Raw genomic sequence first — 14,625 nt, forward strand, 5'->3', positions numbered from 1 at the left:
CTGGTATGAGATAAGAATGTAATGAGTGCTTAAGTTCACATATCTGAATTTTATCTCCGAGAACCTCCATATCAAACACTTGACAGATTTTTTTTACTCCCAAAATATAAATCATGTAGGCGCTTTTAGATTATTTCATTGCTCAAAGCACTGACCTTTAGCCGTGTGTCATTTCTAGACATGTTGTTTTAACTTGTAGACAGGTCATATCATTACCATCTCAGCTCTCGCTTGCTCTGCCTGTTTTCATGTCCACATGTGTCAAAATATAAAAGGTTAACAAAGGGACAACATAAGAAATCAACCGTTTTAAATTGAATCAATTTGTATAAATGGAAAATGCAAGATAATATTGTGATTGTATTCTTAAAGTGCTTTAATCTGCAAAGTAACCAAATATGACTTTTTAGATGTGTTTACTTAATGATATAATGAGAGAAAGTACAATAAGGTAGGGGCTAATAAGCATCTCTGAATGCTAATGTAATAAAGGCACAGTTTAGTAAAAAATGAACTCAGATATGGAGTTTCCATGGGACGTTGTTGCCTCTTTCATGATCTTCTGGAGACGGACGTAGATGTTTGTTTTCTCACGATTGTTCAACCAGCCCTGGTTATTTTGCTAAGCTGCTTATTTGCTATAAGTGCCTTCTGTCCTCCTGGGGATGTTATTGTGACATGAAATATTGGGTCACACAGGAAACCGTCCTCAGACCAGCTCTCTCAGGGTGTCCAAGCCGTAGCCTCTCCCACCCACAAACACCACCACAACACACAAGCGTGCGTGCTTACATGTAATAAACTAGATCCACAGTGTGGAAATAATCTATCTCCAGCTAAAATTAAAACATCCAAAGCTACACTACTCACTGCAGCTGAAGCTTGAAGCATAGCTAATGTGTGCCACCTCACAAAATATAATTACACCAGCTGCTGTGGATAGAGAAATCACATGGAGACAGTAAAAACTATGAACTTCTTATTGGAAACTCGTGACTGTTGATAGTGGAGATAATGTTAAATGAGATGAAGAAAGATTCAGCAACTCTAGTGAGGCTAATTTGGGACACATTAAAGGGGCACATTATAACCAGAGAAGTTTGAAAATGAAAAAGAGAAGTGTTTCAACTGTGTCTATGTGTCTTTTTCACTTCTCCCCACTTGTTCTTTCGTGTTCTTGTTGATATTTTACAGATGTAAATGCTGGAAACACATGTACACAAACACACACTCTACACCTATGCTTTATGACAGTGAAAGTAACTTAGAAATGAAGGTGTCCAGGTGTTATATACACTAGGATGTGCCAGGAATGTCTGAGTAACTCGAAATGTATTCCTCTATCACACTCACACAGTATATTTAGATGCATACACACAAACTCTCATGGAGGGCCTCCTGGGTGGTGCCTGTTGCTCTTCTGAGTGTCATCAAAGACATGAAATTAGATTGTTGCAGGTTAATATTCTGCTGTGGGAGCGTCAAGTGCAGTGAAGGAGGTCCTTATTGCCCCTCTAGGTAGTAAATATTCAGTCGTGTGAATGGATAAGCACCTGGCTGCTCTTTTTATCGTCTACCTGTCGAAAAGCAGTCTGTATGTGGTAGCCACGTTTCATTGCAGTGGTGCAGAGCTGGTGATTTACGTATTCAGTTATACTCAGATCATTTCAGCGATGATGTTAATGAAAAAGCAAACCGTTTTTATAGCTGGGTCACTGGATTCACAAATACAACGGGAAGTAGTAGCAAAATGGAGAAAGTGAAACTGAGATCCTTGATTTCAAAATGTACCACTGCACTACACTCAGTCTGTTCCAAGTTCCTAATGGAGCATTAAAGAGGGAGAGTTCATAAATCAATCAGCGGTCTGTCTTCAGATATCGGGCACTGCTTTTCTTACTTTTCCACAACATTCATTCACGTTATATCCTTATATAACCTTTATGTGCAGCCCATTATTTTTTTTTCTCCTCTTCGATGGTGTTTCACAGCAGCGTTTTTTTCCCCCTCAGAATGAAACTGTAACTTTAGCCATCCCTTTTTACCCGAATGCCTGGTGTGCGAGTAAATACCTGTAAAACTACTGGCATTCCCATCAGCCTCGGTAACACACTAAACCACATGCTAAATGTTGCACCATGTTAGCATGATGACATTAGCATACAGCCTAACAGAGTCGCTGGGATACAGTCTCAGCCCTGTGTTCCTATGTGCAATGAGTCGTGCTGTGTAAAATAAATGAATTGATAAATTACATCAATTGTATTTGAATGCTGGTGAGCAGAGGAGGGGGAGCCTCCATTAGATGAAATTACCACACAGGGACCGCAGGAACCATCAGAATTGCTCCTGGATAAAAGCTGTAAAGCATTAGACAGTAATCTTTTTTCAGTGACTCTATCAATGTGAGTGAGACTGCGGTGACTTCATGGCAGTGTAATTGGATTTTTTTTAGATTTTTTTTTTTATCACCTCCTGTTTGAAAGCGACACCTGGTAGCACTTTTCCTCAGAGCTTGAGCGTGAGCAAGGGATGAAAAATGCTTCATGATGATGTGACTTGGACTTGATAAAATATTGCATCAATATGTTATTGCGGTGAGGCGTTGGTACGACTTCACACGGATGTTGGGGGAAGTGATGGAACTCATTTAAAAGGAGAGCTTGATAGTTTTGTTGCTTCACATTGTCTCATCAAGTTGTTTTCTCTCACCCTGACACACCCAGACAAACCATTTGGATAAGGAGTGAATCTATGACCTCTTTGAAATGACATGAAATCTAAGCACAGATGTGTGTGATTATGCTGGAAAATGTGACTGTTGGGTAAAAGAGGAGGAAATAATCAGGAAAGAAAATGGTAAGTAAATTGGTACAGGTATTTCTTCACCAATGAGGGATTCAAAATCTAAAATGGAAATTTTGGGTATTCAGCACAATCGACTTGATAGGGGATTTTAACTGTAAATCACAGCAGTGTTGTTGGACATGAATGGACAAGCAACAGCAGTGTGTGTGTAGTCCAGCCTCAGAGATGTTTTCCACATTAACACAATTGTAAAAACAGACTGAATCACTGGACCACAACAAATCCTGCATAAATCCTACATGGCAAAATATTAAGTCTACACATTATGTGAAAATCTGGGATCTAGTGTGTGTAAGTTAAATTATTGTTATTATATATTATCTTCCAACTTATATTCATGTGTGTTTGGTGTTTTACAGAAAGAAATGTTGCAAGGGCTTCAAGTTTGTGTTGGGCCAGTGTATTCCTGAAGGTAGGAAATTCTGTTTGGATATCTGTCTTGTGTGATTCTGATTCTTTTTGGAATTCTCTCCCATCATGTCCCATAAGGTCTTTTTTTTGCCTTTTAATGTTCTTGACTCAACTTTCTCTTGTTTTAACCTCACTGAATGTTCAATGGTCTGTGGCAGACATGTTGGCTGAAGTTTGGAGATGGATGCGAGATTCACACTAATAATGAAATCCCTCATTTGTTGCGTAGATTATGACGTGTGTGCTGGCGCCCCCTGTGAGCAACAGTGCACAGACCATTTCGGGCGTGTGGTGTGCACCTGTTATTCCGGCTACCGCTACGACCGCGAGCGCCACAGAAAGCGAGAGAAGCCTTACTGTCTGGGTGAGAACTTGTGCAACAACTGAATGTAATTCTTTTTAAAATGTGGAGATGCTTCATGTTTTTAGATGATTTACAGGTGAAAAGAAGAGACGCACATTTATTGCTGTCTGTCATGAGCAGTGGAAACTTCTTCAAACAGTCTCTAGACTGGCTTGGTCTGGTGACTAATATTATAGAGCCAAACTTGGCAAAAAAGATTCAAACTGCAGCACTTTTAGATTTATTCGGTTTTAAATCAATTTAATAAATGTATTATATCATATTGTCAATTACAGTCACACATGTGGAATAGTTTCAAGATCAGATATGTCTTTTTACCCTTTGTGAATGCTGCAGCTGTGCCTTGTGCACCATTTATATCAATAATTTATGCAAAGCTCTTGGAAACTTCTGCACAGCATTGCTGCCCTTTAAAAACCACAAATCTCCAAAGCAACAACTTTTCATGATTTTATCTGTCTTTGCAAATTAAGTAATTTGTCAACTCTTAAAAATGCACTTAATCCTTGGGTTGACGCCATCAAATCTGGAGATACGTGGTTTACTTTGGACAGCAGTGATAAGTTTGCAGATTTCAGATTGAACTATTTGTATGTATTTTCATACGATCATGTGCATTATAGTTGGCGCTGTGTTATCTTTACTGACATTTTTTGACGTTTTATTTCCATTTGTTCACTTTCTCATCCATGTCTCTGTCTGTCACTGCCACATGCAGACATCGACGAATGTGCGGACAAAAACACGACTGCGTGCTCTCAGATCTGCATCAATTCTGTGGGGAGCTACAGGTGTGAGTGTGAGAAAGGGTTTTTCCTGGAAGAGGATGGGAAAACATGCACCAAGGGGGAGAGAGGTGAGAGGACACTTTCTCTTTATTCAAGGGCACATCTGACTGTGATGTGGAGCTGACCACACATTGTTATTTGGTGTGTGTGTGTCGAGAGAAAAGGGGGTACTGCAAATACAGACACCTGGTAGTCATTACACATCCCAGCTCCTTGTGCATGTCAGAACAGTTCTGTCTCCCAAACATACCACGGCCCCCATGACTCCTGGTCTGTTCTGATTTGCTGGATGCATTTGAGGAAAACATCACAAATGGTCCAGACAATAATAAAGTCTCGCTCTTTTTCTTCCTTTTTTTTTTTTGCCCCAGCTTCAGTTTCCAGTGAAGCGGTCAGAGGCTGTAGATTTGCTACTTCCTCCCCTGAGTTTATCTTCCATTACCTACTAAAACATTTCAGGAGAAGCTGGAGAGTGAGAAATGATGGTTCATATAGTCATGCTCCTGCTTTATGTTCTGCCTTGTAACGCAGTGGGGAAAATAGTGTCCAGACACTTTCACTCATCCATTAAATATATGCAAGCTCAGTGTAGGGTCCATTCTGCTACAGGCCAGAGACAAATGCAGCAGAGCTAAGTCGGCTTTGTGCTTATCAGCTTGCTCTTACTTTTCACAGGATTGTGTAAGGTTATTGCTTAAATCTTAATGTTTTAAAGCAGCAAGTGAATACAGGGTGATAGAGGGAATGTGGGTGGATAATCCATCTCCAAACTGAAAGTGTTACAGATGTGTTATTTGCCTAAATGTTGCCAAGTCTGTCTACTGATTTATAAAGTGAGGAGGTATTATGGTTTGACTTTTTCTGACCTTTTCTGATGATTTTCTGAAAGAAAACATTTTTTCTGGTGATGTCTGTGACAGAAACATTTTCTTTTTTTTCTCCAATTCCCAGCAGTGCATCTGTTTGAGAAATCCGACAATGTCATGAACGCCGGGACTTGCTCAGCCACCTGTAACGATTTCCAACAGATCAAGATGTCTGTCCTGCAGCTTAAACAGAAGGTAAAGGCCACAGAAATATCACAAGAAGCTCACACATTACTATCTTAAAATGTAAAATCCATGTAATTTACCCATTACACTACACTATTTTCATTTTAAATGATAATCTGCAGCTTTTCCTAGTTGTTCTACAGCTGACCACAGAAAACCTCCGGGGGGATAAAACATACAGTCTTGATTCAGATGAATGTAAATATCTGCAAACCTGCTCTGGTTCTTTACTACCACCTAAAGATCTCACTGTACCTCCAAGGAGTCCATACCTGACCCTATTTCAGAAACAACAGCAGCCGGATTATTTTACAACTCTCTTGAGATGCATTATAGCACTTTATTAACTCATAAAGAAACATGCTGAAGAAGTTTCCTTTACTGTAGGTGGTTGATTGTAAGTGCGAGCTGGTGGGCGGTTTGTGCAATAGCAGTGGTGTAACATTTACCTCTGTGTAATCGCAGGCGTCGGAACCGATCTGAGCACGAGTCTGTCAACAGTGGCACTCAACACCCGCGACTGTAACGCATGATATATTGCTTCCAGCTGTGTGCTTTGGTGCTCCCACAGTTGTACTGTATATACTCTCTTTTTTTCTCAATGTCAATACATTAAGACAGAGCGAAAATATTGTATATGCTTGCTATACTTCCTAATACGATGTTACAGTATGATAATGATTATATTCTCATTTATTCATATCACAGGAAGGTTCAAGTTTAGGTTTAGGATTATACTACGGTTCAGACACCTGTGTCCAAGGTCACAGGCTGCAATCTCGTATAATACTCATTGATCGGCAGGTGAACCTGTGTGTGTGTGTGTTAGCATATGCTCGAACGTCTGTGTGCATGAATCCTGATTTGCCAGACTTTGCAGCATAGCAAGGTCTTTTGCATGTTTCCCTCTGGGATTGCCACATCCGCATGATGTTACACAGAGATCAAAGATAACTTTTTTTTTCTCCCAAGGATGCCACTTAGCATACAGGGCAGGAGCTCTCCTGGTCATGCTGAATAATGTAGAGGGGTTTGCCTGGCCCTCCATCTGTCTGGGTTACAGCCCGTAGCTTGGTGCAGATGGAGGATCAGCTTTCATCTTTGCCAGGATACATAATTTTAACATAATTTTATGTGAAGTTGGTCCTTCAGTGTATCATTTTCATATCCTGTTTGACAGCACAGATCTTATGAGGCATTGTCTGTAAAAGCATTATAGGTATGACAATCAAGGGACAATATTGTACAGTTATGTATTTGGATGTTTGGTATCATTTCCAAATGAAAGGGGAAAATAAGATACTATAGGTATCTTTGTTGGCATTTTGATATATAGTTCATTATTTCTAGCTGTCTTCTAGCGGACCTGTTCATTTAGTCATTGTGTTCTGTATCCTTCTTTAAGATGGCCATGCTGTCAAACAGCGCTGACGTCCCTGAGCAAATGACCAGCGAGAAAATCCTGACGTCCTCCATATTTTTACCAGGGCCCCCAGGTCTCCCTGGTCCTCCAGGTAAAATACATTCAGCTAAAAATGATGAAATAGTGACTCTGAATAAGGACACTGTCCTGCATCCATCAGGGACAGTATGAAAATCTATGGCCGTGATAGCCACCCTGAAAATACTTGGGCCTGGCTATGTCACAAGCTGAATGCTAAAGTCAGCTGACAAAGACAATGCCAATATCTTGATGTTTACCAGATATAATTTTCACCATCTTTGAAGGCTAACATTGCTAATTTTGATTTTAAAATAAAGTAAAAACCGAGGCTGAAGGGAATGATGCAATTCGTTTTCAGGTATCTGATCATAAATCAAGGTTTTCGATAAATTACATTTTTTGACCCTTTGATGGCACATGATGAAAAGATGAGGTATCAGGGAAGCATCAGAGAGTATCAGATGCTCATGGTAATTTTTCCATTAGTTGTCGAGACATTTTACTCAAAGCCACAAACATAAACCTACAAGAAAAGTCATCAGATCACCATCAATCAATCACTGGGATTCATAATCTGGGGAAAATTATTCTCTGTAGCAGATGTTTGTAGTATCCAGTAGATGTTGAGATTTTTCTTCAAATTCAACCTGTTGGTGACACCAGGGGAATAGTCAGGGCCTTATAACAATGCAATCATGGTTGTTAAGATATATCAGTCAGGACCAAAGTGGTGGACTGACCACCTGAACAACACTGGCCCACAGAGACTTCGATCTATTCTGCAAACTGAGTCTAGTTTTGCTGGGATTACATCCGTTTTCTCTCGATCGCTAATATCAGTCTGGATCATTTTAGGAGCTCCAGGACCAGAGGGTCCTCCAGGATTTCAAGGACTACTGGGGCCCCCTGGCCTGCCCGGTCCCAGGGGCTTGATGGGGCCCATGGGACCCACACCAGACCTGCACCACATCAAACGTGGCCCTCGAGGACCGGTGGTCAGTTGATATTTACAGTAATTATATCTAACAAGACTCCGCATTTTATATAATAACTAATTTGTCATGTTGCTCATATTTAACAGTGCAGGCTTCTGTATCAGTGTGAATGTGTTTGTCTCCTGACTGCTCTTCTGAGTAATTTTAGGACTCAGTAAACTGCGCTCTCACACCCTGCTCTGCCTTTGTTCTGTTTTAGTTCACTTTCATACTTCTGCTTTGTGTCACAAGGCTGAATTAAAAAAAGATTTTATGGGGTTTCGGGTTTAACTCACCATAGTAATTGGGATAATTTAGTAATCCTGCATCGTGACACGAGGCCCAGGAGAGCTGTGAATGACTTATCTGTATGAAGCAACCAAGTGTCTCATGTTTCATTTGACACATTTCAGAAACACAGAAAGCACAACCTCTTACAGTTGCCTTCATCCCTGCAAGGTGAAAAGGGATAACACGTAGTAATGGTAATGACAATAACAACAGAGAGGACTGAATCCTTCCACAGCTTTAGCTGTTTTCTTTGGCTTGCTGTGTTTTTGTGCAGCACTCCGTCTTGCCTTTAAGTGTGAACCCTGCGTGTTGCGCAGTGGGATCTGAATCAAGAATGTGCAGGATGTGGCAAATGAGACATATTTTTAGTTGTTTTTTTATCTTGTATTCATGCAGTCTTGTTATTAATAAATCAGACTATCAACACCTGCAATTAGTCATATCACAAGCTGCATGATGCCAAACCAACACATCTGGAACAATGTGTTAGCAGTAGAAAGTGATCCATTGCTTCTATTGTGTGTCTGAATTCGAAGCTTTCTAGATGCAGGACGTGTTAGTACATTAAATATCTGCACTTGCTGGTGAGTTCTGACTAAGAGGGAGTTGTCCTCTCTTCACACAACCCTGATTAGATTCTGAGCACAGTTATGAGGTTTGGCAGCCAGGTCACATGTGTTTGACTGCATGTGAGGGTTTCAGAGACGATGAACGTGTGTGTGACTCAGAGGATTGATACTGATCTAAATACTGGCCCTACTCCTTATACCATGCCGTCACGCTTCTTTAATGATGATTATCCCAGGAAGGAGATCAAAGCCGTCTCTACCATCATGCTGAAGTCGCTCAGAAAGGGCCTGAGGGCAGGCACACAGTTAATCTTGGATTGATCTGTGCTGGTGGAGCGTGATGAAGATGTCAGTTTTGTGTTCAAAAAAGAAAAGAGTGGAATGAATAATAACACATTTCTGTTTGGGTGTAAAACACACCATCATGTTGCGTGTGTGTGTGTCAGCAAGCTGACAGACAAATAGACAATCACATGCCTGTTTACGTCTGTGGACTGTTACCGCATCCAGCCACCTGACTTTGGAGTGTGAAAGTTGATTGAAACAGAAATAAAATGTGTGTGTGTTTATTATTATTTAACAGGGGCCTCCGGGAGCACCAGGAAAAGACGGTCTAAAGGTGAGGAAACACTAAAAAAAAACAATTTTGTCAGGTTGTCTTGCCATGTGTATTTCTTTTCTTTTTCATAAAAGGCAAACATTTCAGGCAAAAATCTTTTTTTGAATTGCACCGACTCTGTCGAGCAGGGGGTCCAGTGCACTACCCCCCGGCAGAGGACCCAGATGTTGGCAGCAGAGTTTGACTCTTGGCTGACTGAGTCCTGTCTCAAAGGCAAGAAACCAAACAAATGTTGGTGCAGAAAGTTTGAAAGTACCAACTGAATAGTTTCGGCTCAACTGCCAAACACCAAAAGAAATTTCTCAATAGCGAAATTGCCTCTCAACTCCTCCACATTTGTGGAGAGTGAATAGAACAAAGCAGGTGCCAGGATATTCACAAATCCTCAGCTGGATGCTGCTCAGACAGAGTTAGTCCCTGCAGACCACAGCTTCACTTTACTACAAGTTGCTACGAGTTGAGAGAGGAAGACTAGTGTGCCAGACAGCAGTTTGCGCGATTTTACTGTATTTGAACAAAAGTAGAGCATTTCTTTCTTTCTGTATGTATGGCCTTTTGCACATAACCGTACCTGACTGCGGATAAGTATGGATTATTGCGATTCATAGGAATATTGTATGGATTACACAAAGAGCGGCTTTGGATTGGCTACTGGGAGGCACTAACTACATTTCAATAGGCTAACTGGAGTGCTTTTCCCTGCTTCTCTCTCCTGGGAGGCTTAGGGCGTAAATGTTAACAAAAAAGAAGCTCCATGAGATGGTAAAGCCTCAGATTAAGGAGGCACAATGCAGATCCCATCCTGGGATTGTGAGATTTTGTGTTTGCGTTTTTCACATTTTTTGGCATTTAGACTGATTTTTCCCTTCTTCCTTCTGTGATATTCAAAGACAGGAAATCAAAGAGCAGACAAAGTGAGGCGAGTACAGCACCATTATATCTGTAGATGATGTCTGTCTGTCTTGACCTTCAGACTTTCGGCAGCTGAGTTTGACAATCGGCTCATTCTCATTCAGATGGGAGGTACACACAGCCCAAATGGAAATATTTAGCTACTGTCTGACAGATTTGAGCCTTATATTAATATGTATCATATGAATTTGAAGCTGTGTGGATCCTGCAGGACGTCAGAGTCAGTTCAGACTGATTGAGATCGCTCGGGCAGATAACGTAGGAGACTTAGCAACATTATCAAAACTAAAATTGTCCATTATTATACGGGAGTCTGGTTTGGATTCTGTAAAGCTCGAAGGATACAATTTCCAATCTGTAGCTAGTTATGGCTGACTTATTACAGCATTAAGGTCTGAATGATTGTAATTTTGATCAGCAGAGATTTTGTTACCTGTCATCAAGAATCACCAGTCATCCATGCTGCACTGACTTGAGAGAGCCATAAGGTCTAAAAGCTGACGAGGCTCTTGTCTGTTTGCTTTACATGTGGATCACGTATGGAACAACTTAGGTGCATCTGCCTTATTGACACAGTACCACGCTATCCTTTCAGTACAGCTGGGATGTTTGTGTGGATAGATCGGAGGGCGATGGTAATCTTTCTCTCTGAGTTACAAATCCAAACCATCTGCCAAAACACTCTCAGCCCCGGTGTGACCCTGAACCTGGCTAACAACCACAGGAGTAGTAGTCAGGTCAATGTGTGCAAGCTACCGTATAGGTCAATGGGCTGCCGTGATGCTTCATAATCAAGCTACGCTTACATTACACTTACTCGTTTACAGATATGATGAAGTAAGTTTGATTTGATTTGGTAGGTTTGATATTTTGGGACATACATGTTGCAAAGAGGACTGATGCTTCTTCCATGTCTGGGTTTTAACCACTGTTTAAAGCAGGAGCAGTTAGCTTAGCGTAGTCATTAAGACAGGAAGCAGGGGGAAGTCTGGATAAACCGACCACCATGACTCATTGACACTTTGTATCATGTTTGTTTCATCCAAACACAAACTGAAAAGGAAATGAAAACTACAACTTGTCTTTTCACATTTCATGGTGGTGCATGGATTAAAAAAAAGCATGATATTAATTATTGAGTTTTAGATGTGATGCTGAGGTGTATTTGGAGAGAGCAAGGTTAAGTGTTTCCCCGTGCATCCAAGACCAGCAGCACACAGGCATGAAAGTGGTATCCCATATTAAACATATTGAATAAACACATTTCCCAAATGGACAAATTATTCTTTACAGGAGGCATCTGTGGTTATTCTCATCCTGATCCCAGCTTGCTCTTGCCCCTTGAAAACCAGAACATTATGAATTCCTCTCATGCTTTTTTTTTCCACTGTAATTCATCTAAAGTAAATATTTGTTTTGTTTCCCCAGGGGGACAGAGGAGCTCCTGGGCCTGCTGGACCACCAGTAAGACGCTGGCTATCTATACTGATGCCACACTATTGTAACTTGTTGCTACAACCCAGAACAAAAGTTAAAGTAAAGCAGCAATGGAAAACAGGCCACTGTGGACTCTGGACATTAAGCGCCACTGTTAATGATACTGTCAAACTCAAAGTAAATAGTATCCAGTACAGAGTAAGCATTATCGCCTTGGATAAACACTGATGGTGCTAATGTCAACAAATCACGAGGGAAGAGTTCAGTAGTCCCTGGCCACTCTTTGTAATCTAATCTTTCCATAATTTTAATTTAATTCAAATAATATAAAAAAGAAAGTTAGGTTCCTTATTTGTTTTCGTTCTATCTGACTCTCAGGGCCCTCCAGGCTCCTTTGATTTCCTGCTCCTTCTTATGGCTGACATCCGCAACGACATCGCTGACCTGCAGAGCAAGGTGTACGGTCGACCGATGCACTCGCCGGGGGAGGAGATAACTGCGGTGCCTGACAGCTGGAGGGAAAACCAGGACAGTCTGGATGTAGGATCGGGTGAGGACTACAAGGAGCCTCCACCTCGGACAGGAGGAGGGGCCAAGAGGAGCAGGAAGAGGAAACCAGTGAGAGACAGAACAGACTTTGACTGGAATATTTAAAGAGGGTGGAATTTAATACTTTATGTCTGGGTGTAAATATTGAAGTGGTTTGTTTTTCTGCTTTTATTTAAGTGTTTTTAAACAGAATGTACTGTATGTCTTTGGATCACAGATGTTTATTTTTGTATGATATACAAGATTATGTGTGAATATTTTTTAACAAAATGAGTAGACTGTGCAAATGCATGTTTTTTAATACATTTTCAGAAACATATGGTTCCTTCACAGCACATTAAACAAGTCTCTCATGAATGAAGGTTGTTCCTCATTTCTTTATCATGGCAAACTATTGTGTTTCACACGTACTTTAGAAAGTCAGCCACCACCTTTAATGATTTGACTTAATGTTGAACTGGAGCATACAGTTTTTTCCAATTAGTCACTCAATAGTGTGGTCTATGAAATGTCAAAAATAGACTGAAACAATTAAATATGTCATCTAATAAGTCATAAACTAAAACGTATAATAAATGAACAAATAGGTTGATTGGTTGTAATGCTGAAAAACACTGTCATCTTGGGCATCTTCTCCAAGCCTAAGATTAGTGCATATTAAAGATGCAATGAATGCATTCAGGTTTATTTTGCAGATATGGAGAGGAATGATTTTTTTTGAAGGCTTATTTTAAATTCAAGTCACCAAAACTCTCCTTTGCTGCATTCACACAGCTGTTAAACGAGCTTTATGGGACTGAATTTCTAACATTTGATTCTGTTGTCCACCAGAGGGAGACCTTCTCAAAGGCAAAGGTCCAAATCACTGACATTTACAAAGGCCTGGATACCTTGTTGCATGATTCCTGCAATACCCTAACCTGGAAAATAAGGGATCACTGATGAATCTGTCTCATGTTGCAATATGCTTAATATAAAAAAGAAAAGATTTCCGGTCTCTATTGACTTTTTAGCAGAAAACAGCAACAGCAACATATCTATTGCAAATGATGGAAATACAAAGTCATGTTTAAAGAGTGGGCTAGCTGTGGGCTCTCTAATGGAAAAAAGTGTTGGAAACTTGTAATGGATATGCACATACTGAATAAACTGCAGTTTTCCAAGGTGAAAGATGCAGAACATTTATAAGAGTTCATATTAAGGTGAGTCAGGTGAATTGCCTCAAGGTTTATACAATGGTGTAGGATGGCAGTGCATGCTTTTTACTGTGTACAGTTGTTTTTGTTCTGTATGGTGTTCATATTAAAAAAGATTATGGAACTGAAAGTTAGATTTTAACTAAGAGTCCTTCTACTACGTTTCTATAAGCAGTATAAGCATTTAATGGATGGTTACCAACTTACTACAATGAAGCAGGAAACAGTCATAAGGAAATTTTAAGTGTTTAACAGTGAACTGCTTATCCTCTATAAGACATGCTGTAGTTTATGTAATTGTGTACTGACACTCACTGTCTGTTCATAGATAAACTCATAATACTACAAACTACATATGTTTGATTAACCTATTATAGAGTGTTGTGAGGGAATGATTGTATATTGATTGCAAATGTTAAAAGTGGTACATAAAGTGTTAAACCAGCGAGAGTTTCAAAAAATTATTAAACTGACAAGGGCAATAGATTGTACATTGTAACATTACACAGTTTCTTGCCATTACCCGGAATAACTTGCTCTGGTGTCCCCACTAAAATGCTGAGGGCTGTGAGGTCATATGCAGTCATAGCTGGAAGAGGCTGAACAGCTGCTGGGCCTCTGAACTCAGAGTGAGGTTTTGGCTGTAGAACAGCCTATTCTGAAGTCATACACTTTGTAGTTTCACTCCTCTTTGTTCACCTTTGACTCTGTTAACAGTGCCTCACATTTATCACACCGTTTAGTTTTTTATTTGAGAGAAGAAAAAGTCACAGATACGACAGATATGATCTCCGGAGCTTGACCAAAACAAGGTGATGTCACTATTTTTTATGAATAACGAGACCAGGCAATAAAACTAAAAACGGCCCATCAAGAAACTGTCGGCGTCATTTTTCAGCTCTCGGGTTGTAACTGCTTTCAAAGTGTTTCAACAGCCTCAGTAGAAATGGATGATTCATCACATCTGTTAAAATGTAAAAATGATTCTTCAAATTCACCAACAGGTCGGTATGTACGGAAAAAATGCTGCCATAATCATTTTCAAATTAGTTTCCATGCTGTTTCACATCAGTGTTGCCTAAAAATGCCTGATCTGCACCACATTCTTTTTGAATAAGGCACATTTTTTGTCAGAGGCCTAATCAAGAAAG

General features: G+C 40.2%; 1 protein-coding gene across 2 annotated transcripts in view; it reads left to right on the plus strand.

The window, feature by feature from the left end:
• Window positions 1-12,616, plus strand: part of ccbe1 (collagen and calcium binding EGF domains 1) — a 32,657-nt gene extending 20,041 nt beyond the window's left edge. Inside the window, exons 3-11 of one of the 2 annotated variants that reach the window (XM_083983833.1) lie at window positions 3,228-3,280; window positions 3,509-3,643; window positions 4,362-4,499; window positions 5,383-5,492; window positions 6,889-6,997; window positions 7,783-7,922; window positions 9,345-9,380; window positions 11,721-11,756; window positions 12,108-12,616. In XM_083983833.1, coding sequence (XP_083839959.1) covers window positions 3,228-3,280; window positions 3,509-3,643; window positions 4,362-4,499; window positions 5,383-5,492; window positions 6,889-6,997; window positions 7,783-7,922; window positions 9,345-9,380; window positions 11,721-11,756; window positions 12,108-12,383 — 1,033 coding nt within the window. In that variant the 3' untranslated portion in view covers window positions 12,384-12,616. The remainder of the gene's footprint in view (window positions 1-3,227; window positions 3,281-3,508; window positions 3,644-4,361; window positions 4,500-5,382; window positions 5,493-6,888; window positions 6,998-7,782; window positions 7,923-9,344; window positions 9,381-11,720; window positions 11,757-12,107) is intronic. The other variant, XM_083983834.1, reaches the window with a different exon arrangement.
• Window positions 12,617-14,625: the final 2,009 nt, after the last annotated feature.

The sequence above is a fragment of the Trachurus trachurus genome (genome assembly GCF_905171665.1).
Source record: "Trachurus trachurus genome assembly, chromosome: 12".
NCBI classification, from domain to species: domain Eukaryota; kingdom Metazoa; phylum Chordata; class Actinopteri; order Carangiformes; family Carangidae; genus Trachurus; species Trachurus trachurus.